The sequence below is a fragment of the Salvia miltiorrhiza genome, chromosome 5, assembly GCF_028751815.1.
Source record: "Salvia miltiorrhiza cultivar Shanhuang (shh) chromosome 5, IMPLAD_Smil_shh, whole genome shotgun sequence".
Taxonomy (NCBI): Eukaryota; Viridiplantae; Streptophyta; class Magnoliopsida; order Lamiales; family Lamiaceae; genus Salvia; species Salvia miltiorrhiza.
Genome location: NC_080391.1, coordinates 18,675,988 through 18,703,630, shown reverse-complemented (window position 1 = coordinate 18,703,630; position 27,643 = coordinate 18,675,988). Strand labels below are relative to the sequence as shown.

General features: G+C 33.5%; 2 protein-coding genes across 2 annotated transcripts; one reads left to right on the top strand and one right to left on the bottom strand.

Moving 5' to 3' along the window:
• Positions 1-6,038: 6,038 nt before the first annotated feature.
• LOC130986531 (uncharacterized) lies at positions 6,039-10,008 on the bottom strand. The gene is made up of 12 exons (XM_057909962.1): positions 9,562-10,008; positions 9,363-9,457; positions 8,913-9,014; positions 8,717-8,833; positions 8,302-8,524; positions 8,022-8,179; positions 7,609-7,943; positions 7,424-7,523; positions 7,283-7,342; positions 7,032-7,115; positions 6,823-6,939; positions 6,039-6,566 (listed from the first exon to the last, which is right to left on the bottom strand). The coding sequence occupies exons 2-12, from the start codon at positions 9,420-9,422 to the stop codon at positions 6,261-6,263; spliced, it is 1,662 nt and encodes a 553-aa protein (XP_057765945.1). The 5' UTR covers positions 9,423-9,457; positions 9,562-10,008; the 3' UTR covers positions 6,039-6,260.
• An 11,095-nt stretch (positions 10,009-21,103) lies between these two features.
• Positions 21,104-22,318, top strand: LOC131025604 (uncharacterized). Its single transcript, XM_057955404.1, has 2 exons — positions 21,104-22,016; positions 22,116-22,318. Exons 1-2 carry the CDS (start codon positions 21,104-21,106, stop codon positions 22,316-22,318), a joined length of 1,116 nt encoding a protein of 371 aa, XP_057811387.1.
• Positions 22,319-27,643: the final 5,325 nt, after the last annotated feature.

The window sequence follows — 27,643 nt, the reverse complement described above, 5'->3', positions numbered from 1 at the left end:
TTATATGGTTCGGATTGGATTTTATTTTCTTCAAACTTTGGATTTTCGGATCGGATCGGATCAGGCAAAAATCCGATCCGTAATCTGAATGCTCACCCCTACCGTGCACTGCACGCGCTAATTTCTCTCTCTTTATGAGCCTGGAGCGCAGAAGGAAACTTGGTGCGCGCCTATTGGGTGCAATATGGGGTGGGGGTGGGGGTGGGGGCGGGTGCGGGTGGGTGGGGGAGAGGGGCTCGGTAGAGACCGGTGTGCACTGACGTGATAGCCCCCCTTCCCCCCAATACAGATGCTCTAGGGGGATAGTGAAATTATTATTATTATTTTTTAAAAAAAAGGAGGAAGAAGAGTTTTCTAGATAAATGAAAAAGAAACATTAGAAGAAAAAAAAAATTGTGCACAAAAGAAGTATATACTCCCTCCGTCCACCAATTAAAGGCCTCTATGAAAAAACACGGGTTTTAAGAAAAAAGAGTATTTTTATTAGTTGAGTGGAGAAAGGGTCCCACTTTTTAAGAAAAAGTGTATTTTTATTAGTTGAGTGGAGAAAGGGTCCCACTTTTTTGTAAAGAATCTTTGACTTTTTTGATTAAATAATGAATAAAAACTTACCAAAAATAAGTAGGCCTTGTTTTTGTGGACGTCCCAAAAAGGCAAGTAGGCCTTGAATTGGTGGACGGAGGGAGTAATTTTTATCATAAAACATAAATAAACATGGGCATAGCTAGTAAGACCAGGGGCGGAGCCAGAGCCCCCTCTCAAATTTCGAGATTTTTAAATTTTAATATATATATATATATATATATATATATATATATATATATATATATAAAAGAATCTTATTTTAAAAAAATTGATTTGCTTGTTATATTCTCTCATATATATTTAATTTAATGTTAATTGTGTTATTTAAAATTATATAATCTATGAAATTATTGTTCGTTATTATTACTATTGTGCTTGTCTTTTAATAAAAAGTATCTAAAATGTACGGAATGCCCAAAAAAAAAATTAGTGTATTGAAACTAGTTTCTAATGTATTGAAATTATAGAATCTATGAAAATGTTGTCTTTATTATTATTATTATGATTGTCTCCTAATAAAAAAATACCTAAAATGTACGGAATGTCCCAAAAAAAATTGTAATGTATTAAAATTATATAATCCTTGAAAATGTTGTTTTTATATTATTACTCTTATGTTTGTCTTTTAATAAAAAAAATGCCTAAAATATACTCAATGTCAAAAAAAAAAAAAAAAAACTGAGGGCTACCGCCCTTGAACCCCTGTAAAAGTTCAGCCCCCCCGAAATAAATTCCTGGCTCCACCACTAAGTAAGACCAAGGGTGGTTTAGAGCACCGCATGGGGGTGTGCCGGACCGAGTCGGCACGTTGCGACAGCGTGCGCGCTGGAGTGCCCCCATGACTTGTGCCAGCTCTCCCCTCAGTGCCGGCATGTTCGGCGAGTTTTGGCTTGCGTGTGCACAACACGCTCTATTTAATAAAAAAAAATTGAAAACCTTGATTTTTTCGATTGCCTATTATATTATTTTTTTTAAATGACTGTTGCATCTCAACGGCTCTTCCCCATTTTCTTTTATAAATATCCATTTATTTCTATTTCAATTTCACACATCATTTTTTCTTCCTAATCTCCATACTTTCTTCTTGTCTCTAGCAAAATGTCATCATCATATTCCCATTCTTCTTCCGACTCTAGCAGCGACAAGCAACGTGCTCACCAATTCGCCCAACTTGTGTCACAATGTTATGAAATTGCTAACGTCGTTGGTCTGTCGAAAAGCTCTCTTAGATGAAGGAGGCCGAAGAAGAAAGATTGCATTCATTGAAATCGTGAAGCTGGAGCACAAAGTCTCTACGAGGATTATTTTGCCCCTAATTTGGTCTAGACCGATTCCATGTTCCGGTGTCGTTCGTATGCGAGGCCCCTTGTTTTTGCGCATCGTCACGTCATGCAGTCCGATCTTTATTTCCAACAACGTTCGGACATACTTGGCAAACCCGCCTTCACACCCTGCAGAAATGCACGATTGCTATTCGACAACTTGCAACTTGAGGTGCAACTGACCAATACGATGAGTACCTGTGAATTGCAGAGACTACATCGTTGGAGTGCTTTAGCAAATTTTGTCGAGTCATCGTCCAACTCTTTGGCATAGAATGCTTGAGGAGGCCGATGTCCGTCAACTGTCAAAGGTTTCTTGCACTGCACGAGGAAAAACACGGGCTCTCGGGAATGTTAGGGAGCCTAGATTGCATGCAGTGGGCGTGGAAAAATTGTTTCGTGGCATGGCAAGGAGCATAGACTCGAGGTGATCAAGGGGAACCAACGATCATCCTCGAAGCTATTGCATCCCAAGATCTGTGGATCTAACACGCGTTTTTTTGGGGTTTCTAGTTCAAACAACGGCAACAACGTGCTCAACGCATCGACGTTATTTAACGAACGGCTGGAAGGAAGGGCTCCACCGACCACATTTAAGCCAATGGCTCCTACTACACGAGTGAGTACTACTTGACCAACGACATCTACCCCGATTATCCCACTTTCGTGAAAAGTCCTCCATTTCCGTCGAATGAGAATAGTAGGAGATTCAAGTTGATGCAGGAAGCAGGTCCAAAGGACATTGAATGAGTTTTCGGCGTGCTTCAAACTTGTTGGGCAATCATCAAAGGACCAACTCGTTTTTGGAATAAGGAGTAGTTGAGCGATATCATGTTCACGTGCATCATTTTGCACATGATCATCCTAGACGAAAGCGACTATGCATCAGAATGGAAAAATAATATCGTCGATGAAGCTTCAAGTAACTCAGTCGCATCTCGTCCTCGCACCGAAGCTCCACCGAAATTTTGAACGTATGTGGCTCGACAATCCTCGATGCAAGACCACGATCTTTTGGTTTCGTTTAGGTCCGATTGAGCCATAAAAAAATTATTGTAATTTTAAGTTTAATTATTGTATTTTATTAGAAGTATTTTTATTTTATATTCTCTCCGTCCCATGAAGCATGACCTAATTCTTTTCGGCGCAGGAATTAAGAAATTGATATTTTGTGTTTTAAGTGAGGTAGATGAAAAAGTGAAAAGGTGAATAAAGGGTAAATTTTTTGCCATTTTTATAAACAGGTCAAGCTTCGTGGGACAAATCAAAAAAAAATTGGGTCATGCTTCGTGGGACGGAGGGAGTATTAATTAATGTAATGTTGAAATTTAATTTAAATGAAATGTTGAATTTTAAAATAGAAGAATAAAAATGAAATAAAATAAAAATGAGGATTATAGCGTCTTAGAGTCAATGCATTGGATATGGGAAATGCTATGATGGGGACTGCCTTACAACGTCTCCTAGTGTGGATGCTCTTAAACCATCCTTAATAACTTTATTCTTAACTGCTATAAAAATCAAAATCTCAGTGAATAGGGGAGACGCTACGGTGGAGACCACGTTACAGCGCCTCTTGGATGCTATTAAACCATCCTTAATAACTTTATTCTTAGCTGCTATAAAAATCGTACTAATAATTATCGACATTAATTTTCAACACCTGTTGCCGAAATCGTATATAATTTAGTGGTCTATATTAGCATTTTGTGGCCACACCACTGTAAATAGGTAGGTACTTGGAGAAAGGAAAACGACGGATCAATGGGTACGCATGTATGAGGATTAGGCTAAGAGCTTCACATGATGCGCTTCTCTTCAATCACTTCACAGCTCTCCTACTTTTGCAAAAAGCACTTTGTTTTTTGCTTAAACATAGATCTCTCTTCTTGGGGCCCTTCTACGTATTAGGACAAATAAATCCCACGTGGTCCCCCTTCATTCTTTCTTATGCCTTGTTTTTAGCTCACAGGATGTTTCGTTGAAGAAATGGAACAAGTTAGATTTATCATCATTGCCATGTCTTTGTTTTGCATCAAGTACGGACGCACATTCATGTATATTTAGGGGCGAATTCAGAACTTGACGAGGGTAGATTGAAAAGTAAATATTTCGAGCGATTGCACTGTCAAAGCTACAATGATAATCAAAAGAGTCGGGGAGTAAAAGTAAAGGAGAACGGTATAAAAGTATGCAATCTAATTTCTTTGCTTGCATTGCACACACATTTATTGTGTTTTAATTAGTTTAATCACTTTACACCGAATTAATTTTGAGTTGAACTTAATATAATGAATGAGTACATGAACAAAATTAGAAGGGATAAAGCCAGGTGCGATCCCTTAATACATCCACTAAATATTCTACACTATATAACGTTTGCTACAAATTACTTATTCTCATCTCATTTGATTTGAACCGTAATTTTTAGAGTTATCCCATTTAACTTGGTAGAGATATATATAATCACATTTTTCTCTCATCTTTAGTTCAAGGCTAAATGGTCAAATATATCTCAAGTCATCACTATTTTTCAATTTTATTTTTCACTATTTACTTTATCAAGTTATATCTCAAGCTACGAAAAATCCATTCAAATCTCACTCGAACGAAATTTTCGAAATTCGAAAGCTGAATAGGATCTTTGAAAATTTTACCTAGCTTGACATGGAATTACATGTATAGAAATGAATCTTTTTCACATCAAACCATGCCAAATCCACAACCATGTCACTCAAATTTCAATCGAAAAAATTATCTGATGACAAATTTGTATAGCTTTTTGTATTTAGGATGTAATTGGTCAGAATCAGTAGTTTAGAGTATTAGTATTAAAAAAGGTGTTAGTATGACAAATAGTTGCCTACATTAATTAAATAAACAAATCCAGTACAATTTTATCTTCTATTTCACATGTCCTACACCAACCTCCACTCCACCTTACCCCACTCCCAAAGAAAAAGAAGAAATAATTCGAGGAAATTAAAAAAAGGAAACCCTTTATTAATTCCTCGGCATGGAACATTATTGCTTTCAATTATTTTCATCTATTCTTGCATAAATCTGAACCATAAGCCGACCATAGTAATGTTATGTCCCTATTCACATAACAAATTTCTCCAACAAACAAAATCTGATTCAAATCTACAACAAAAACTCATTGTGCAGTGTCTATAGCTAAACTATAACTTGCAACATATATATATATAGCTAAATTATAACTTGCAACATATATATATATATATATATATATATATATAGCGATTGACTATTGTGAAAAAATGCAAGAACACTGCGTTGAACCATAAAATTACTGCATTCGCTCTAAAATTAACTGAACTCGAATAAAAATGGAGCTTTCACCCTTTATCGGATTCAAACCCAAGTGCCCATTCATCCTTGAAGGAGATGTATTCATCGTTGGCAATTGAAAGACTAAAGATGATTCTCTATAATAATTAAAAGGTCTCATTTAAACTCTTTCCTATAAATAGAGGAAAAAGATCAAAGGAACTAATTCTCCAGAAAGAACTAGGAACGAATTTGCATCATTAATCTTTATAGGATCTGTGATGGCCATTAAAGTTGCAATAAATCACCATTATAAAAAACAATATATATAAGGAATGGTTCCAATGATATCCCTCACCTTAGAGGGATTTATAGAAGTTGATATAATGTATCCTATGACTGATATTTACCTGGAGGGAAAAAAATTACCTGGAGGAAGCAAAAATTTTACTACTAATTTTTGTAATAACGTTATTTAACGATATATATTGTCTTATTCAACACTATATAGTGGCTTATTCATTAGTCTCACATCACACGAAAAATAGCAATCTCACTACAACACATTTTACCCTATGTCCCGAGCATTCACTATGGATATAGTATAAATTACACCTACCAGTGAAAACATGTGGTAGGTTCTACACCGAGTCAGTGTAGAATATAACTAAATACTTATAAGTAATAGTAACCATTTGCACAATCAAGTCACATCAAACTGCAGTAGCATTGCAGTTTCCCCAAATCCATGCATTACTATGCCACCTACCTCACTTAAAAATCATATAATCTTTACCTGTTCATGAAGGCAGAAGCATCATATAATCAAAGAAAAATAAATTGGAATACATAAGGGGATCTTGTATGCACCCACTTTTAAATTAATGAATTCAATCGAACTTTACATCCCTTACCACTCGTTTAAGAAACATTTCGTGTAGAGTTATACTTAAGCTACAAGAGGAAATGATTATACATTCTACTACTACATTTGTACACATAATAATCAATGTCCAAAACTTTCAGAATTACTATAAAACAATGTTTTTAACTAACCTTATTTTATGTATGGAAAAGGTATCTGAAGCTGAATTCGTACGGCAATATCTGAATGGACTGCAATGGAGGCGAATCCTTTCTGCCCTCAAGGCATGTAATCGCTTCTTTTGCGAGTTCAGAAGGTAACTGGAGGCATATCCAATCTACCAATGATTCGAAGTCTTTCGCAAAGTCTAGAAGATACCAATCCATTAACTTAGGTATTGCTATAACTTTTCTAATGGTTGAAATGCCAACTGCAGCTTGCAAGTACTCTCTCTTAGCAGTTTCCAGCTCACTTTCGACTTGGGATGCAGTGTACACCCTCACCTTTAATAACACATAAAAATAAAACAAAAACAAAATAAGATTGCTGAACCAGTTTAAGTACCTTCTTTTAATTTCAACAAACTCAAGTTGAGTTACGACTGAGCTAGGTAGAAAATAGGAGGCCCTTGACCCCTGTAAGGCGAGATTGTCGATGAAAGGAGAAACTCAATTATCACTTAAATAAACTATGAGTTGCCATCTTAATGTGATTAATATGTATTTAAGGAAAATCTACCAACGCTGAGCAATTACATACAACAGGTGACGACCAGCTTCCGCAGGACAGAGCAAAAGTTACAAATGGCTCAGACAACTCCAGGCCAAACATGCTTCTCGTCATTGTCTCATCATACTTTGTACTCTTCGAGGAAGTCTGGGGAAATCGAGCAAGTAGGATTAGTAGTGGGCGAGCTGCATTTGAAGGCACAAGAAAAAACAAGTACTATAAAAGTGGAGCTATCTTACATATTTTGAGTGATAAGGCAATCTCAATATGAAATGCTCAATGGTTATTGCAGTTAGAACATGTTCACTAACAGTCACTGTTGCCTGTGAAACAAGAGTTCAAAGTAATCATCGTGAACTGCTGAAATATATTTCAGATAAAGACAAGCTCGGGTAAAAGCTACTAATTTCATGCTACTAACGTCGTGGAATAAATTTACACGATGATATTCAGTAAAAAACAAATTATGAACTAATTGTAAGACAATTACCTTTTGCATCAGTTCAAACACCGTCTCAGGATCCTCTGGAATGCCATACTCGAGAAATGCCTGAACAAAATGAATTTGTTGATTAGCTTTTGTTGTCGCTCAAATCTCTCGTGATCAAAACAAAATTTAAGTAAATTCTACATTCATCATGCACGAATTGTAGATGTTAATCCAAAAGGCGAGTTTTTCTTGGTGGGTTAGGTCCTTCAAACTAACTGTTGCAAGTTTCCGAAACAGTAGCCTGAAATAGAAAACAAGATAAATCAGATGTGCTGCCTGCATCAGTATCGTACCAAAGTTACCACCAAATCTAGCCTTATACTCACTTCAATCTTTGAACAAGGAACACTGATATTGTTGTCCGGTTTGGATCGATGGACGCCACATCAATGGACATTAAATGCTTATATGGACCAATATCCCTCTTCCCAAACATCGAACATAAATTATAAGGATCAAAAGAATATGCCGCTGACTGTGAAGGTAAACTTTCAGTAGAGGTCCTATTCTTCATGGAGCTCAATCTCAAATAAATGTTCATTAAGCATTTCAGAATGCTCTCAGAAATTTTGTTTGGACTACCATCTACTGGTGACGTTGCCTCTTGATTAGCAGGAGTCGTCTTTGTTGTTGTCGCATGATTCAATATATGCATTTCCAACTGAAATTCATGAGATTCAATTCAGTCCATCAACGAGCTATTTCTTAGTGCAGTGCTAAAGAAAATTGAAACACACACCTGTGATCTCTGAGGATCCAAACGCCTCTCACCTGACTTGCGCTCAGTCGCACGCTTCTTCACAGGAGTTCTGAGTGGCTCTACTTTAGAATTAGGGGATTGCTGCTTATTCTTCACAGAACTGGTGCTTGACTGGTTTTCTTTTCCTCTTTTTTCATCTAAAATTACATGGAGGTTTAAGATTTATAATAATGGTAATTTATGTTTTGCTATATAATACAGAAAAATCTCAAAGCAAAGATTGCATAGGAAACCAATTCAGCTCTATTGGAACCGCAACCTGAAAGAAAAGGTGAATCCTTCCAAATGTCGGTTTCAGAATCCGCCTTGGAGGTAACCAAAAAAGTCGATTGCTTCTGTTCAGGGTCTTTAATCTCCATCTTTTTGGAGGATGAAATGTAAGCAGCTTCTTGATATAGTCCTTTCCTGAAAAGCACTATTTTTTCTTCAAGCCGAACTACTTCTTCTTCCAAAACAGCTACTTCAGCTAGAAGCTCCAGTGTCTGCACAAATTGATCCAATATTAACACACTCTTCTCACTCAATGAATGATAAAAAAAAGTGAATTGGACACTATTTCTTTAAATTCCTGATACAGGCTCTCTTTTGATCGGTCCTACTAAGATACAGACAGCATTTTCAGATTATCAAAAGACAAATAACCGGAAACAGTAACCGCAAGGACTGAGGCTGACATGTTGTGGGAGATACGGAGGCAGACGAGGAAGAGCTCCTAGTGGTCTGGTGAAGGCCCTCTCCAGAGCTCTATGAACATTTTCCTCATGCCGTAGTCTCTTCTTTAACTTATCAACCTATAAATAACACCTTCAACAACAATTTTCTTAAAAAATAAGGAAAAACACACAGACACTAAATGAAAAAAATGCTCACATCTTGTTGTAATGTCAATTTTCTCTCTCTTATCAAGCTTCGATTACTCGTACATGGTTTCTCAGCATCGATTACCCAGCTACTCTGCAGTTCCACTTTTTCCTTTTATGCATTCACAAAGAGTAGTAATCAATCAGCCTCAATTACACAAGACAGCAAAAAGATAACGCTCCCACTTTGCAGAAACATATATATTTTTCTTTTATTCAACAAAAAGAAGGTGAAAACTATGATACGGTCTATCGTAAAGCACAACAGGATTCTTCAATTTGCAGAGACAGAAAATCCAACAAAATAGTAACACCCAAATTCAAATCTTAATGAATTAAATACACTGCACAGCTTATTTACTCACTCAATTTAAATTGGATCAAAGATTCTCATCAAAGAAGCCAATAAATTCAGATACTTAATTTAAAAACTGATAAATTTCAATAAGGCTTCCATTACCTTTTCGTGCTTAACGTGAGGCTTCATAGACTGCAACTGCAAACTCCTCCGGCCTTCCATATTCGTTTCTCAACACTTTCCCAAAACAATATCACCTGTAAGAACATTCGACAACCCCAAATAAATCCCACAATAATTCAAAACTTAAAATTAACATAGATGCAATAAATATGGGAATCAAGACAAAACATGAAGAGACCTTGAGAGAAATGAATCCATTGAGCAGTGACAGACAGTGGAAAGTACGAGCCGACAGCAGTTGAATTGAATGAATTGTTTAAAGCACGCCTCAAAATAGACATTAAACAAACTGACTTTAAATTATTTCCTTGATCCGAGTGAAGTTGGAGCCTCTGCAAATCAACAGTATTTATAAATTTCTGAAGAGAACAATCTTTATCAATTAAGACTCATAAATATTTCAGAGCGCATATATTTGAATGCAAGAGCCTGTGAGTCTGCGGATGTATGTATTTATGTGTGTGTTTGATTGTCAGAGATGAGAGAGAGAGAGAGAGACGATGCACAGCTCTATATTATCAATGCAGCAATCAGAAATATAGATAGTGCATATATATTTTCCAATTGTTGCCTCGTTGGTGCGCGAATTTCTAATTTTTATATATTTCGATATGATTATCTACCTAAGGAAATAATGGCGGTGACTTTGAGAGCTAAATGAAAGCTAGTTGTCACTGTTTCACAAGTGGCAAGAATAAGACTGTTTTCTATATTTTTCTTTTACTTTACTTTATGCAAGATATTTTTCTTCTTCTTCTTCTTTTTCAGAAAAATAACTTTGAGAATAAATTGATTCTTTATCTTAATTACAATCAAATCTCATGATTAGCCGAAAATTTTTTATAAAAGAAAAAAAAAATGGATTCAGTTTCTGAATAAAAAAGGAAAAAGAAAAGATTTTAGAGTCGACTTTAAAAATATTTAAATTAAAATAGTAATGTTTTTGTTCCGACTTTTAGTATTTATATTTCCATTTTTTGATATCTCACATTTTTTTAGTAAGAGTAGATGAGATCCTTACTCCACTTTAGAACATGAGCAGTGGGGATGACTTGATAGGTGACCTGATAGAGTGAGGACCACATTGGATCAAGGAGGCTGCAGTGAGATGACATGATAGCTGACCTGATCTTTTTAGTTTTGATTTTTGTATTTTTCATTTAATTTTAATTGCATAATTATTAGTGTGATAAATCCCAAATACCAATAATTAGGAAAAGCTCATTTATCTTTTTTGTTTGTCCCACTTCAATTGTCACTTTCCAAAAATAGTACGTGGTCCATACCTTCTCTACACACATTAAACAAATGGTCTCCATCCACTTTACACACTCAACTAGGGGTGTAATCGAACCGAGCCGAACCGAATAGTGGTGTGCTCAAGTTTGGTTTATTAAGTATCGAATCGAATCCTGAACTTTACTTACTGAATACTTTGAGGCTCACAAGCAGCTCACGAACCTAATCGAGCTATACGAACTTTCTAAATTTATATTTATATTCAAAATATTGATTATTTTATTTTAAAAATAATTAAAATAATAAATATATTAATTATTTTCTTACAACTAACAAAATTAATTAGAGATTCAATACAACTATTATTAATTTTAGTGGATAGATATAAGTTATGTCTACTAATAATTTATATTTTTCAAGCTGAATCACTTGACGAACATGTTCACGAGCTAACGAGCCGAATACTACTAAGCTCAAGTTTGGTTTGTTTATTTTACGAGCTTCTCTAAATGAACTTGAATGAGCTTTTTTCGAGCCGAGCTCCGAATAGTTCGCGAGCGGTTTAGTTTGTTTACAGCCCTACACTCAACCCTCTATTCTTAATTTCCGTGTCCAAAGTAAAAGTGGCAATTGAAGTGGGACCACAACCAGAATCTGGCCGAACACCGACGGAATATTCCGTCGGTAAGAATCAAAATTCCGTCGGTAAATGGAGATACCGACGGATTACCGACGAATTTCACCCGTCGTGAAAATGCTCGTCGGTAAATGATTTACCGACGGATTTTTTCTGTCCGTCGGTGGATACCGATGGATTACCGACGGACGTCGCCGTCGGTAAGTCTCCGGCGCCGGCGTTGGCCGTGGTAGGTGGAGCGTTTACCGACGGATTACCGACGGAAAATTTCGTCGGTAAATTATTTTTAATTTTTAAATTTTAATTTTTTTTTTATCAACCTATCTTCGTATTCTACAAGTATTTCGTATTTTTAATGTATTTTGAACTTAATTGCATATGATTTGGCCAACTTCCCAGTGGGTCACCCATCTTACTAGTGCTCTGAGTCAAGCACGCTTAACCTTGAAGTTTCTTTCGAGTGGTCGCCAGTAGAGAACACGCGTATTATTGATATAACTAGCATCTATTAATTCATTTAAACTCTATTTCAATATACAATATCATTTATTCATAACCTTAGAATATGTCGAGATGATATCTAAGACTTGTGGTGCCGGTGAAAAAATGACGGTAAATATATGATCGAATTTAAGATAATAAAAAAAATTAATATTATCGTTATAAAAAAAAAACAATAAAAATACAAATAATAATATTTATTGAAATTACCGACGGAATATTCCGTCGGTAATCCGTCGGTAAAAATAAAAATAATTATTAAATTCGAATTACCCAATTTTCCGACGGAGTTTAATCCGTCGGTATTCCGTCGGTAAAAAATAAAAATAATTATTAAAATCGAAAATACCGAATTTACCGACGGATATTGTCCGTCGGTAGTGATTCCGTCGGTATTTTCATCGGAAATAGATGCCGGCTCCGGCGATGTTGCCGGATGACGGTCCGTCGGGGATCCGTCGGTATCTACCGACGGAAAATAGTCCGTCGGTGATTTCCGTCGGTGTTCGACCAGTTTTCTTGTAGTGGACGGCGGGAGTATATTGATTCTAAATATATTTTATGTACTGAGATGTTTGAAAGTTATATATTTTGTTCGAAATTGAGGGAACTTATAAAGGATAATATACTACGAATTATCCATTAATATATTCTAATATTTTATGTACTGAGATGTTTGAAAGTTATATTTTGTTCGAAAAATTGAGGGAACTTATAAAGGATAATATACTACGAATTATCCATTTCTTAATGCTTTGACCTAGTTCAATGAGTTTGTGCTGAGGTATCTATAAACCTTTTTTTCGTTTACAACGAAATTTTTTCATCAAACAGTACGTAGAATCAGACGACACAATCTCCATTAGATAATTAAGAATGCACTATAAATTGCGCTAAAAATGAAGAACTCTAATAGAAGATTCATACATATAAAACACGCCTAGCTCATGCCAAACTCATTTCATAATACTACCTCGTCTCTAAAAAATACTAGTTCATTTTGCTATTTAATACTATTATCCATAAAAATTAATTTATTTCTATTTATAAATACTACCTCACAATATATTACATTCAAATATCAACATATTTAACTATTTTATCACATGAGATTTTTCTTCAATCACAAATTCATAATACAATTAATTATAATTATTAACATTGTAATAATTTTTTTTTTTACTCACAATGCAGTCAATCACTTTTAATAAAAGGGATTATAGCCAAAAAATACACGAACTTTGATAAAAGTTGCAATTTTCACCTGAACTTTCAAATTGGCCAAAATATACCTGAACTTATATTTTTTGTTGTAAATTTCACCTCGACGAAGTTCAATCATTGCAAGTTCAGGTGAAATTTATAACAAAAAATATAAGTTCAGGTATATTTTGACTAATTTGAAAGTTCGGGTGAAAATTGCAACTTTTATCAAAGTTCGTGTATTTTTTTGCTATAATCCCTTTAATAAACTCGTATAGTATCTTTTGTCGAATCCCACAAGACTCGAACTACGAAGGATCAATGAAGATAGCAATCGGTATAATATTATACCTTACTATAGTGATTTGACCCAATCTATTAATTAAGAAGTGGATATATAGTTTAAAGTATTTTAGATTTACTTTGTAATTTGACCAAATATTGAAAATGGGCGAATGTAATTCAACCGAAAAAAAAGAAGTAAAAAATCAGAACCAATCGTCAAAGATTTTATTTACATCTCAAAAAAGAAAAAGAAAAATGTCAAAGATTTTAGTTTAGATATATCAGTCTTTGAGTTAAATCATTTTTATACTTTTGTTTAATTAGTTTACAGAAAAATATAAGGAAATAATTAATTGCTATGATTAAAAAAGCTGCACAGATCACATGGCTGCCAACTAAAGGTAGCTTTGAGGTTGAAGATGAAAATCAATGGGGCTACTTCTAAGACATGCTTATGCATTCCCTCTTATTATTATTATTATTATTACTTGGATTTTTCACTTGTCATAATGATTCTGCAATTCTTTTTTATAAATTAATTAAAAGCCCAATAAGTTTATCGGCTTCTTCACGTCACTTGGTGATTCCGCGCGTGTCTAGTTTTCCATCATAAGGTACTTACAGAAAGAGAGAAATAAAATAAAAAATAAAACAACAAAACAAAACATAAACGAAACAAAAAAAGTAAGTACTTGTTTCAAATTTTGTTGGGTGATTCGTGATTTTACTTTTATTTATAGACAGATATATTCGTGTTTCGGCATTTTAATGTATCAACCTTCAACAACGTTGCTATTCATTTTAGGTATTTGCGTCTCAAACCTTCCGACTGTAGGTACTATATTTCGGAGACATTCTAGAAATATTTCTTATAATTTTGTTGGGAGTTTTTGGATTTAGATCCCAATTCTTGTTTAATTCCAACCGATTCGACATTTCAAATTTTATACTAGAAAAGTAGATATGAATTGAATGCGAATTATCTGAAAATTTAAATCCACATATTTTAAGATCAAAGTTAATCCGAACCAAAAAATTTGGAAATGCGAAAAATAAATTCAAAAAGTTTGAAAAGATCCGAAATATAATACTCCATATTACTAGTACGTCATTCCGTGCGATGCACCGGCTACGATATATTTATTTATTTTTAAAATTTTAAATTATGTAAAAATATAATTATTTATGAGTTAGATTAATTAATAACAAAAATCTTATAATAAGTTAAATAAATAATGTATAGTAATAATTTTATCAATTTAATGAGTAGGAGTATAATATTAAATTTTTTAATAATAATAATAATAATAATAATAATAATAATAATAATAATAATAATAATAATAATAATAATAATAATAATAACCACCCCTGGAAAAATAGAAGGTCGTGAGTTATATAATGGTTATGATAATCAAATGGATATGTAGGATTTATAATTAAATGGATATGTTGGATTTATCTAATAGTTTTATACGATTATTTAATAGCACAGACTTTTTGTTGGTCATTGAGTTTATATATATAAGAAAAGTTGGTATGAGGTTAAGAGGAATTTCAGGCGTTTGAAAACAGACGAATGGACCCTCGAAGTGCTAATGTGTTTTAATTTGGCTGGAAAAATAGAAGGCCATGAGTTATATAATGGTTTCGATAATCAAATGGATGTGTAGGATTTATAATTAAATAGATATGTTGGATTTATCTAATAGTTTTATACGATTATTAATAGTACAGACTTTATCGAATAGTTTTATACGATTATTTAATAGTATAGAATTTATCTATAAATTTATATGATTATTTAATATTTTTTAAATGTACAAATTGATTAGAAATGTATAAATAAATAAGAATGAATGAGAATTGAGGAAAATTAGAATGAAGTGATTATACGATATGTAGGATTTATAATTAAATGGATATGTTGGATTCATCTAATAGTTTTATACGAATATTTAATAATACAAACTTAATCTAATAGTTTTATACGATCATTTAATAGTATAGAATTTATCTATAAATTTATATGATTATTTATGAATTTTTAAATGTAAAAATTAATTAGAAATGTATAAATAAATAAGAATGAATGAGAATTGAGGAAAATTAGAATGGAGTGATTATACGATGCCACGTATAGTTTTATACGATTATTTAATAGTATAGAATTTATCTATAAATTTATATGATTATTTAATATTTTTTAAATGTACAAATTGATTAGAAATGTATAAATAAATAAGAATGAATGAGAATTGTGGAAAATTAGAATGAAGTAGTGATTATACGATATGTAGGATTTATAGTTAAATGAATATGTTGGATTTATCTAATAGTTTTATACGAATATTTAATAATACAAACTTTATCTAATAATTTTATATGATCATTTAATAGTATAGAATTTATCTATAAATTTATATGATTATTTATTAATTTTTAAATGTAAAAATTAATTAGAAACGCATAAATAAATAAGAATGAATGAGAATTGAGGAAAATTAGAATGGAGTGATTATACGATGCCACGTAGGATATGATTTATTTTGCTATAATGTAAAAATTGATTAGAAATGTATAAATAAATAAGAATGAATGAAAATTGAGGAAAATTAGAATGTAGTGATTATACGATGCCACATAGGATAAGATTTATTTTGCTAAGATTTATTTTGCTATAATATATAGATTATCTTGGCATATCCTATTAAACGGGCCTAGGGATCAAAGGATTCAAAGCCTTCTAATGAATATTGAAAGTATCAACGAAGGTCATATTAGGGCCGAAACGATTTTGTCCAAATTGTAAAATTATCAGGCCATCATCTTTATCTTTATATATATAAAAAGCAAAGTAAATGTCAATAAATTTAATTTGAAGGGTAATTTTGGAATTGAAAAAAATAACTAAAAGTCAAATTTAATATGTTGACCCCATTTTATTTTCGAAAATAAAAAACTGCCATTACAAGTTAACCAAGAAAATAGCAAAGCACTATATAAATATTTTTTTCCTTATTTCATAGATAGAACACGTTTGTTTTCATTTTTAAGTAATTTAATATTATGTCAAATATATAATATATGCATCTTGAACAAAAGATTATGAAATGAGCTTTAATTTTATATATAATAAAAAAAATTAAAATGAGCAAGCTATGATAATATAAAATTATAAAATAGTTTATATTTAAAAATATTGATATTTCCTTCAAAAGGAATGAGATTTTATTTGCAATTATAAACTGTATCATTCTTTTAAATTTTTGTCAAATTATGTATTTTTTATTTCATTAAAAACATTATTAATATGACATTATGTAATTATCATAAAATGATAAAATATTATATATTATAATTTTTTTATCAAATTAAATCAATAAGTATAAAATAGTTGTATATATTACTTGAGTCTAAAATTATTTGTAAATTGCTTGCATAAAAAATTCTATAAATATGTTCAAAGATTATTTTCTTAATTTTTATTGTAATTTTCAATATTTATTTCATCATCAAATAAATGAAAATTAAATTCAAGATTTTATTGACTCAAAAGTTATAAGAGAAAGAAAATCTTATGTTTTAATTAATTTGTTCAAAATTAGTGTTGCTTTCTAAATATGACAACTTCTTTATTTTTATTAATGTATGTATTTTTTTCTGTTATCTTTGATAGGTATTAAATTAAGTTCAGATATCTTTACGTGTTTATTTATATCTTAAAAATATGCGTTGAAATATAATCTGTCAATGACCAATATGCTTAATAGCAAGCACTTTCATCCCTTAAATTATGATTAAAACTTTGGTGAAATTATAGCTTTAATTTCTAAATGAATTTTTGGTCCATAGTTTGAATTTTATAGGTTGATATTTTTTTTTAATTCATCATTTTTCACACCAAATCCATAATATTACATAACAAATTCATACACAACTTATTTTATGCGATAAATCTGGTTTAATTTGTGTAATTATAGGAACTCCCTATATAAGTTATACAAGATATATATATATATATATATATATATATATATATATATATAGGGGAAGGCTAAAATAAAAATCAAAATTAGACTATAAAATAGGAACCATTTTCAGCCATTGGATCATCAAGATCTACGGTTAATTCATCACCTTGTTGGAATAATTCATGGTCCTGTGTTCGAATCCCATAGGTAGCAAAAAATTTAATTTTCGTAATTCATACATTTACACTGCGGATTCATGAGTGTTCTACATATAATTCATATATTTTAATTAGTTTATAGTTTATAGTCTAAGAGGAGTTTTCTGAATAGCCATCCCCTATATATATATATGTATATATATGTATATATATATATATAGGGGAAGGCTAAAATAAGAACGCTTATTAAAATATGTGCTATATTTTTGTATAATTACATTGGTTATATTAAAATTAGATCAATTAGCAAAAAATAATTTTGATATCGAATTTTAATTATATTAGTTTATATTAATATTAAAATATATATATATATATATATATATATATATATATATATATATATGCAAATTTTACGTGAGTCTATATTCACATTCAACCGCGCATAGCGCTGGAGGTACACTAGTATATATAAAAAGCAAAGTAAATGTAATTTTATTCAATTGCAAGGATATAATTGGAATTGGAGTGAAATTTTATAAACTAATTCAGCAAAAATGGTGGATTTATGGAAACCGCATCATTAATTTTTTTTCCCTTTATTAATGATATAACTTGGTATTAAATTAATAATACATCAAATTGTGTTTATAACCGAATATAACCGTAGCAAAAATCGTAGATTTATGGAAACTTATTATTAGGGCCGCCATTTTATTAATAACAAAATTGATTACTGTATTCTTTAAACAAACTCGACAAATTCAGTATTAATAATATTATATTTAATTGACTCATTTAAAAGATAATATTAAATAATTGACTTTTAAAGTGCCTTTAATTATTACCTCTCAAAACAAATTGAACCAATTGATAGTAAATGATTTTTGACTTAACTAATTCAAAATTAAATATCTTCATACATAAAAAAATAATAATATGTCAATAAATTGAATTAAAATATTAAAAATATAAATATAAATAATTATAATTATATCAACTAAATAAATATTTTATTTTTATTTATATTTTGCGCGATTTCATCTTGAATTGTATATGCATCTTAAATGAAAGATTGTGGAAAATCATTTAATTTAGTATGTACTGAATCTCAAATAAATAAATAAATTATAATTATTAAATTCAACAAAATAAATGTTTTTTTTTAATTATTCTACTTATCGTATTTTGATTATTATATTATGCATTTAGATTTATTTAATGTATAAAATTTATTAATATAACAAAATTACAAAATATAGTTTAAATTTTTATAATAATGTATTTATATATGGTTCTCATTTTAAATATATAATCTGTGTGCATCACATGAGTGGTATACTAATATATATATAAATAGAAGCGTGTGCAAATAAATTCAATTAGAAGGATACAATTAAATTATTCAAATATAAATTATCAACGATTTTATATCATCACACACGTAATATAAATACTCCAACTATCTAATGCTCAAACTAAATTCATGTTTATTTCAAAATTGAAAACGAACAAGTGAATTCACTTATCAAATCAACAGTTAGGATGTGATAAATTATGATTTTTTATTCTTTTTTGCATGTAAATGTGTTTTGAATGAAATATTAAAATGTATATTAAATAGTAACAGTTTATAAAAATAGGTTTAATTAGATATACAATATCTGACTATTAATTATAATTTTGAATCTGAAAGTAGTTTTTAATATGATTTATATCATTAGCAACTTATTATATAAGTGATACTATATCTATATATAAACAAATGTTATATTTTTGGATAAATTACATTGGTTATAATAAAATATTAGATCAATTTGCAAATAATAAATTTGATATTTAAATTAAATTTTTTTAGGTTATACTGATAATTACTCTCTACGCTCACAAAAACAATCTATTTTTGTCATTTAAGGGCGTCCACAAAAATTAGTCTTATTATAGTTTTGGAAAGTTTGCATTACATGATGGATCTTTTTCTTCACTGACAATATAATTAATTATCATTATTTACACTACTTTTTAAGTGTGATCCTTTATTCATTCACAATATACAAACCATTTTTATTAAAATTCGTATCATCTTTTTCTAAGACTATTTTTTGTGGACGAGAAACATATAAAATATATACATAATTTATGCGAGTCTAAGATCACAATCACCGCGCATAGCGCGGGAGATACACTAGTTAGTTAGGATTAGCATATTCAACTAATATTATTTTTATTTTTTTTTGAACCGACAACTATTTTTTTAGGGGGAATTGGATAACTATTTGTTGAGCACCAACAAAAATAATGCTTAGTGGGCAGTAAAAAATAACATAACGACAGCACCTCAAAAGTGGGCAACTAACTTTTAGTACATATGTGTTTCGTCAATGTGGGGACATTTTGTTTCTATTTATTTCTTTTGCTTTTGTATGATTTAAGTTTTTTCAACCCAGTAAACATCATATTCATATACCCGGTAGCTTGAATTATTGTAGTCTCTTCTTCAATGAAAGAAGGGCAAAGGTGCAAAACATGCTCCTAATATTTACTGCACCATACAAAAAAGCCCTCCATCTTTATTTTGGTGCAAAAATACCCCTACTCCAATTTGACAGGCTCCTAAGAACTGTTACTTTTAGAAATTTTCATTCTTTTAATGGAGGTGTTGAGTTAGATTAAACAGAAATAAAATTATTTTATTTATTAATTATAATTTTATTTTAGCTAAAAACTATTCCGGATGTCCACAAAAAAACAATGGTTCAAATAGATGAACCAGTAGTGGATATTTTTGTGCAATTTATGATTATTGTGAAAATATGTACTATTGGATTTATAAATCTTTAAATAAACCTCACATGGTAAATAATTGCAGAGATACTCCGTACAATATCAAATTATTGATTGGTATTATAAATTTGATTTGCTTAAGGTGATGATTGATATGCATGAATGACTTTAGAATTTGAGTATTGAATAAATCTAAAAATGGAATGATATTGGGAATAGATCAATGGATTAGAGATTTCTATAACTGTTATTCAAATTGAGCGAAGTAGGAATGAAATGAAACAAACAAAATAACCATTATTATCAGTGACATTAATATGAATTTAATTTTATACGTATAGACACGTAAAGATATTGTTTTAGAAATGAAACAACATTGTTTCAGAATATCTAACATTTTAGAATCCTAAAATCACATTCCAAATGAAACCTCATCTCCATCTCCTCTGCAACAGCTTCTTGGAGCCTAATGCCGCCGCGATTCTAAGGGCATCCACAGCGGTGGGTGCGATGGCCGGATCGAACCCGGCCTATCGCACCCACTGCCATTGCCGCTCCCGGGTGTGATGGGGGGGGAGGCGTTCGTTCGCACTCGAGGTTTGTGGGAGCGAAGGAGGGGGCGTGTAAACACGCGCCCCTTTCCGAAATTAAAAAAAAATAATAATAATTTTAACGGTCATTTGACCGTTGCCAACGGTCTTCGGCCGATTTTTTTTTTCCTTTTTCACCTATATATATCCCCTTCAATCACAAACACTACATCCACCAATTCTCTTCAACTCCTAAAAAATGTCTTCATCCACCAATTCTTCCAACAATAATTCTTCCTCAAATTCTTCATCCGACGAAGAAGTTCATGTCGATCCCGCACAACTTCCTCCTCTTCCCGATCCTACTCAAGCCCCCGATTTATTTTTTATGAGATGTGCTGTGAATTTTATGCAAGTGGCAAGTTCATATCGGTTCGATCCACCTCCACCACGCCCGACGAAAAAGCGGGCAGTGGTTCGTCGTGACCGTGAAGGTGGAGCCGAGCGCCTCCATCGCGATTATTTCGCCGTCGAGCCTGTTTATGGGCCACAATTCTTTCGCCGTCGATTTCGCATGAGCCGGGAGTTGTTTCTACGCATTGTCAATGCGCTAGAAGTCGATCCTTACTTCCAACAACGTCCGGATGCTGTTGGCCGGGTGGGCTTCTCCCCGATCCAGAAGTGCACTGCCGCTATTCGACAATTGGCATACGGAAATTCTGCTGATTGTTGTGATGAATATCTCCGTATAGGAGAGTCGACGGCGTTGGAATGCTTGAAGAAATTCTGCAAGGCCGTCGTTCGTATCTTTGGCGGCACGTATTTGAGGCGGCCAACAACTGCCGATGTGCAACGCATCACTACAATGCACGAAGCCCGCCATGGGTTCCCGGGAATGTTGGGGAGCCTAGACTGCATGCATTGGGGATGGAAGAATTGCCCCGTTGCTTGGCACGGCGCCTACACTCGAGGGGATCAAGGCGAGCCAACAATTATATTAGAGGCCGTTGCTTCACAAGATTTATGGATCTGGCATGCATTCTTCGGAGTTGCTGGGTCCAACAACGACATCAACGTGCTCCACCAGTCCACGCTATTCAACGATGTTTTAGCGGGCCATGAAGCGGCTGTGCACTTCCTCGCCAACAATTCTCACCACACTCGAGGATACTACTTAACAGACGGCATCTATCCGGACTGGCCGGTGTTCGTGAAGAGCTTCCAGTTTCCGAACGATGAGAAGAAGCGGAGGTTCAAGGTGATGCAAGAAGCTGCAAGGAAGGATGTGGAACGAGCTTTCGGTGTTCTTCAGGCTCGGTGGGGTATAACTAAGGGACCGTCGCGTTTATGGAGGTCGGAGCAAATGAGTTCGATCATGTTTGCATGCATCATATTGCACAACATGATCATTGAGGAAGAAGGTGGAAATGCAAGAAATTTTGACGGTGACGACGACGAGGGACCAAGTTCTACTACTCAAACACAATTCAATTCCGGAGCACCACCGGAGTTCGCCGCCTATTTGGCACGGAATGCAAGCTTGAAGGATGCACGATTGCATGCTCTCCTCCGCGACGATTTGGTTGAGCATATATGGGCACGCTTTGGTCCGGTTGACCCGTAGTTCGAAAATTGGATGTTTTAAATATTTGTTGTTTTTTTAATTTTATTTGTAATGTTTGGATTTTTAGTTGAATGAATTTTATGTTGTTAAAATTGAAGTTGTTTAATTTAAATTGAAAAAAGAATAAAAGTAAAGAGAAAATGAAATTAAAATCTATTGCACCCGGGTGGGTGCAATACCATTGTGGGAGTGGGTGCAATAGAAGTGGGACCCATTCTATTGCACCCACTATGGGTGCAAGCATTATGGATGCTCTAAAGTAATTATTAGCATCGATCTCACAATGCCACTGGATGGGGGTGGCACTGACATATAGGGATATCAAGTCGGACATCATCATGTTCGACTCCAGGGGCGCCCTGAAGCTCGTCGATTTCGAATCGGTGAAGCTATTCGGTGTTTTCCGAGATGAACGAGCTGAGTTAGTTGGAACGTCGTACTATGTGGTGTCGGAGGTGCTGATGATAGGGAGGGATTACGATGAGAAGGTGGACGTGTGGAGTGACCAGGTCCTCACTTAAGTGAAGTGACCCGGGTTCGATCCCTCTTGGGAGCGAATTGGAGATTGGAGATATAAGGTGGATTTTGGTGAATGGAGAGTTAAGGTGGTTCTTGGAGTGGATGGTGAACTAATTACTAACATCTAACATGACTTTGCCCGATCAAAAAAAAGAAGGTGGACGTGTGGAACGTATTAGGGTTATGTATACTAAAAAAAGTATATTTTAGTTACTAGAATACTTGTATTAATCTTATTTCTTAATTGATGACAATAAACGTTTCGTCGCATAGTTTATATTATATTTATTTGTTAATTATATTGCAATTGTGTCCGAATTCTATATAAAGATCTTGTGGAGATGGACGATCAGAGAAAATCATATGGAAAATCTGTTACAGAATAAACTAAGTTCACCCTCTAAATAGATTTAGGCAATATATTTGTAATGACTAAAGCATCTAATTAAGTTTTGAAATTAACTTAATTATCTCGGCTAATTGTAGATACTTGTGCGATATAGCATTGAAAAGAATTTACAGTGAGATAAGTTCTAAATGATTGACAAAATTTAGAACGAGGTCTCATATTTATATTAATAATATTGTGCATGTAATATTTTATTATTCACTCTTTGTCTTATCATGGTTTGGATTATTAATAATCCAATATCTAGGTATCTTGAGCAATGATAATATTGAGAAGTGTTGTTATATTATTGTATAAAACCGTGTTTCGATGCGTCGAGTTGATGATATTCCCTTGAGGTGCTCATAAGGTTTATTATTGTTCTGCATCAAATTAACAGAATATCGCCCCTCCCCTCTCTCCGGAGTAGGCAAAAAATTTCTGCTTCTTTCTCTGGGATTTTTTGCTCTTTTTCCGTTTATTAAACTTGCCAGATCGTTGTACATCAATTGTTCAACTCATAGAAAAGAATAAGCTAGAAGATTCGATCTCGAATCAATTGTTATTAAAGTAATCAAAAGTCATTAAACTACAAGAAGGTAAACTTCAAATCTAAGGATTTGTAGTATTTCTGTTTTATCTGGCTGTAGATTTATTATGTGATACTTATAGAAAATTAATATGGATTTAATTTAATTTTTCATCCTATGAGATCCTTGACAGAAAATGTACTCCTCACCAAGGTTCCATCACTTGGTATGAGAGCCAATAATAGGCTCTGATAAATTTAAATATTTGTATATTTAATTTAATTGTCAGATTTATGTAAGCATGATTGGATTTAAATATAGAACTGTTAGAAAATATTTTATACATGTATCTAATTATCATGACATAAATTGAATGAATGTATGCTTTAAATTTTATTTTCTGTTGTTTTTGGCTCGCCTGATTTACGGCGTTTCGCAAAGCTACGAAGGTTGATCGTGGTAGATTAGGTTTTATTTTTCTGTAATTATTCATGTAAATTGTATGGATAAATGAGCTAAATGATGATTGCAGAAATCGAAGGGATTGACGCAGCGGATGTACGCGTTGGCTGCCCCTCACCGGCATTCGTAGGGTGCAGCGGCAGCTCGTGGCAGCATCAAAGGAGCAGCAACAATGTGCGACCCGAACGGGCACGACGCCAAACCTGCGTCTCAGCCGCGGGCGCACAACGAAAAGGCAACATCGGCAGTGTCTGGCGGGCACGGTCCACTCCAGCGCGCCCACGACCCACCCCAGTGTGATTTCCATGCGGCGACTCCGATGGCTTATCGGGCTGTGCTCCAACGTTGTCTGATGTTGTTGAATTTGAGATGTAGATTTTAAATTGGTTTATCCATTATGGTATAAGATATCATAATTCATAATCAAACTAAAATCCAAGCTCAACTACAAGAAACAGAATTATCTTATTTATCAAATAAGAAAGCCATGATAATCAGAATTATTTGTTGTAATTTATCTGATTATTTATTAGCTTTATCTGATTTAATTAATTAATATGATTATAGGTAATTGATCATAATTATGTTAAACTGCTAATTAAATAAGATAATTAAAAACATTAAGTTTTAAAATACTAAGCAATAATTATAATTGCATTTTTTAAAAATAAATAGAAAATTATATATGCTCTTCATAAATTAATTTAAATATGAACTAAGAGCATGTCCAGCGCTGGATCGACGCGGGGCGAAGAAGGTGGCGCCGCACTGGAGACGCGGCGTGATGCGAGGCTGTGTCGAAGCCAAGACCCGGGCGAGCGGCGATGGAGTATGGCGCGTCCAATTTTAAAAAAAAATCGAAAATCATTTTTTTTTAAAACTGACCGTTGCTTTAATTTTTTTTTTTTTTAAATTTGACCGTTGCTTTTGGAACGGCTATTTTGATTTTCATTTTTTTTTTCTTTTTCTTTTTCCCCTTCTATAAATACCACCCTTCCACTCTTTCAAATTCACCACATTCTCAACTACAATTTTTCCCAACAACAATTCTCTCTTCTACATTTTTAAATGGATCGTGAATTCGATGAATACCTCGAGCAACAAGGCGGTTCGAGGCTTCCAATGATGGGGTTTGCTCCATTTTCACAAGCCTCCAATGTCTTGGCTACGGGAAATGTTCCCACGCCGGCGGCGAACGCCAACGTCCAAGAAGAGCCGGAGGAGGTGAAGCCCAAAGCCAAGGGCACCCGCGCTGCATATTCTAGCGAGGAGTCCGAGCTCGTGGCAATCTTGTGGGCGGAGGCAACCCACAATCCTATTTTGGGGACCTCCCAAAAGTTGCTCCAATATTGGGGAGCAATCACGGAGAAGTTCAACGCGCTCAATACGTCGGGAGCGCCGCCGCGAAAGCCCGATCATCTCAAGTCCCACTTCGCCCGTGTCCAAAAGGAGACGAAATTCTTCGAGGGCTTCTACAACACTTGCAAGGACAATTGGGGGAGTGGTATGAGCGACGATCAAATCTTCCAACAAGCCAGACGATGTTCGAGACGAATTTCAAGAAGCAATTCTCCTACGTTAAAGCTTGGAAAGTGCTTCGTGAATGCCAAAGATTCACGTCGCAAGCCGGGGATGTCCACTCCGCAAAAAAGTCGAAGGGCTCCGATGGTGGAGCAACCACTACTTCTTCGGAGTCGATTGTCACGACGAGACCCCAAGGCCAAAAAGCGGCAAAGCGAGACAACGGCAAGGCGAAGAAGGGAGAAGGGTCTTCGGGAGGAGGTTCGACGTTCTCCGATGCCCTCGAGAAGGTGGCCAAAAGCATGAGGGAGCATGCTCTCAAAACGGGGGAAATCGCCGAGGTCAAAAAAATGTAAGCCGAGATGAAACGGGAGAAGATGGATATGAAGCTCTTGAACAAGGACACAACGGGTATGACGGAGGCACAATTGGCCTTGCACAACCACCTAGTCTAAGAAGTGCTCAAGTGTCGAGGGCTTATTTAAATTAGGAAATTATGTTATTTTTTATTTTATTATCGTATTTTAATTATATTTTTAATTTTATTTTAATTATTGTAATGTTTAATTTTATTTTTAATGAAATTGGAAATTTTAAAATAAAAGTGTAGAAATATGAATTTTGTGGAAATGGGGATTTAAGCACCCACCTAAGACACAATGCATTGGAGAGGGGTGTGTCTTAGGTGGGGACCACTCCTAAGACACCCCTCTAAGACACCACCATTGGAGTTGCTCTAATAGTCTACCCGTTGACCATGTGTCTTTCTCCCTGCAAATAGGGCTATTATAAGTTCATATGATTAAATTTATTTATGGCAACTGTAAAATATTATTAGCAAGGATAAAATCCCTATATTGTGGGCTTATTAATTCAAAATAATATTTTTTGTGTTTAATTTATGGTTATAAGTTTAGGTATAATTTTGCAGACATGCTGACCGCGTAGTCTCTAATTTGTTAAAATTATTTGACCAATTTTATGCTTCATTTAAATTATGTAATTATCACACTGTGTGATTTGCATGATTTTAATCTAATGATGCATGATGCTTTATATTGTTATTGAAGGTTTATAATATATTATTTTCCACATGTTATGTGACGAATGAATGTCTTATTAATTCTCAGCATGTCTTTTAATCCACTTGCCTCTTTGTTGATTGAAAATGAAATTTAAATATTGTTCTGGTAACAGACATCGTTAAGTTTGTTCTTGAAGAAAAATATCCCGAAGTTCCAACTAAAAATTCATCAAATGCAACAAAATTACCGTATCTTAAGTGGAAAAAAGGCTGATGAGATGGCCAAATGTTACATTCTGGCTTCTATGTCAAATGTGCTTCAGCATCAACATCAATCTATGGATTCTACTTATGCGATTAAGGAGAGTTTAGCATGGTTATTTGGATGAGTGTGCGAAATTTATGTCAAATGGCTATGCGAAATTTGATAAGTGTGACTATGGCAGAGGGAACACCTCTGAGGGAGCATGTTTTAAAAATGATGGTTTATCTCAATGAGATAGCGGTTATGGGTGGCAACGTCGATGCAGAATTCCAAAACGACATCATTATGTAAAGTTTGCCTATGTGTTTTGAACATTTTCGCCCGAGTTATGGTATGAATAAGAAAGATTATACCTTAGCAGAATTGTTGACAGAACTGCAATCGGCAGAATAACTCATTATTGACAATGCAAAAGCTCCATCAACGTCAATATCAGTTGGCAAACTGATCTATCAAGATGATCTGATTGGAAGTCAGCACACTATAAGAAACTAATGTTCAGGTACTAGCTACGACTGATCAGTCAGCTAAGGAAAGACCAATCGAATAGACAAACAATAGAGGATTTGAAGTGACTCTCATCACTCATCAGCCATTCTGGTCGACATACTAATCA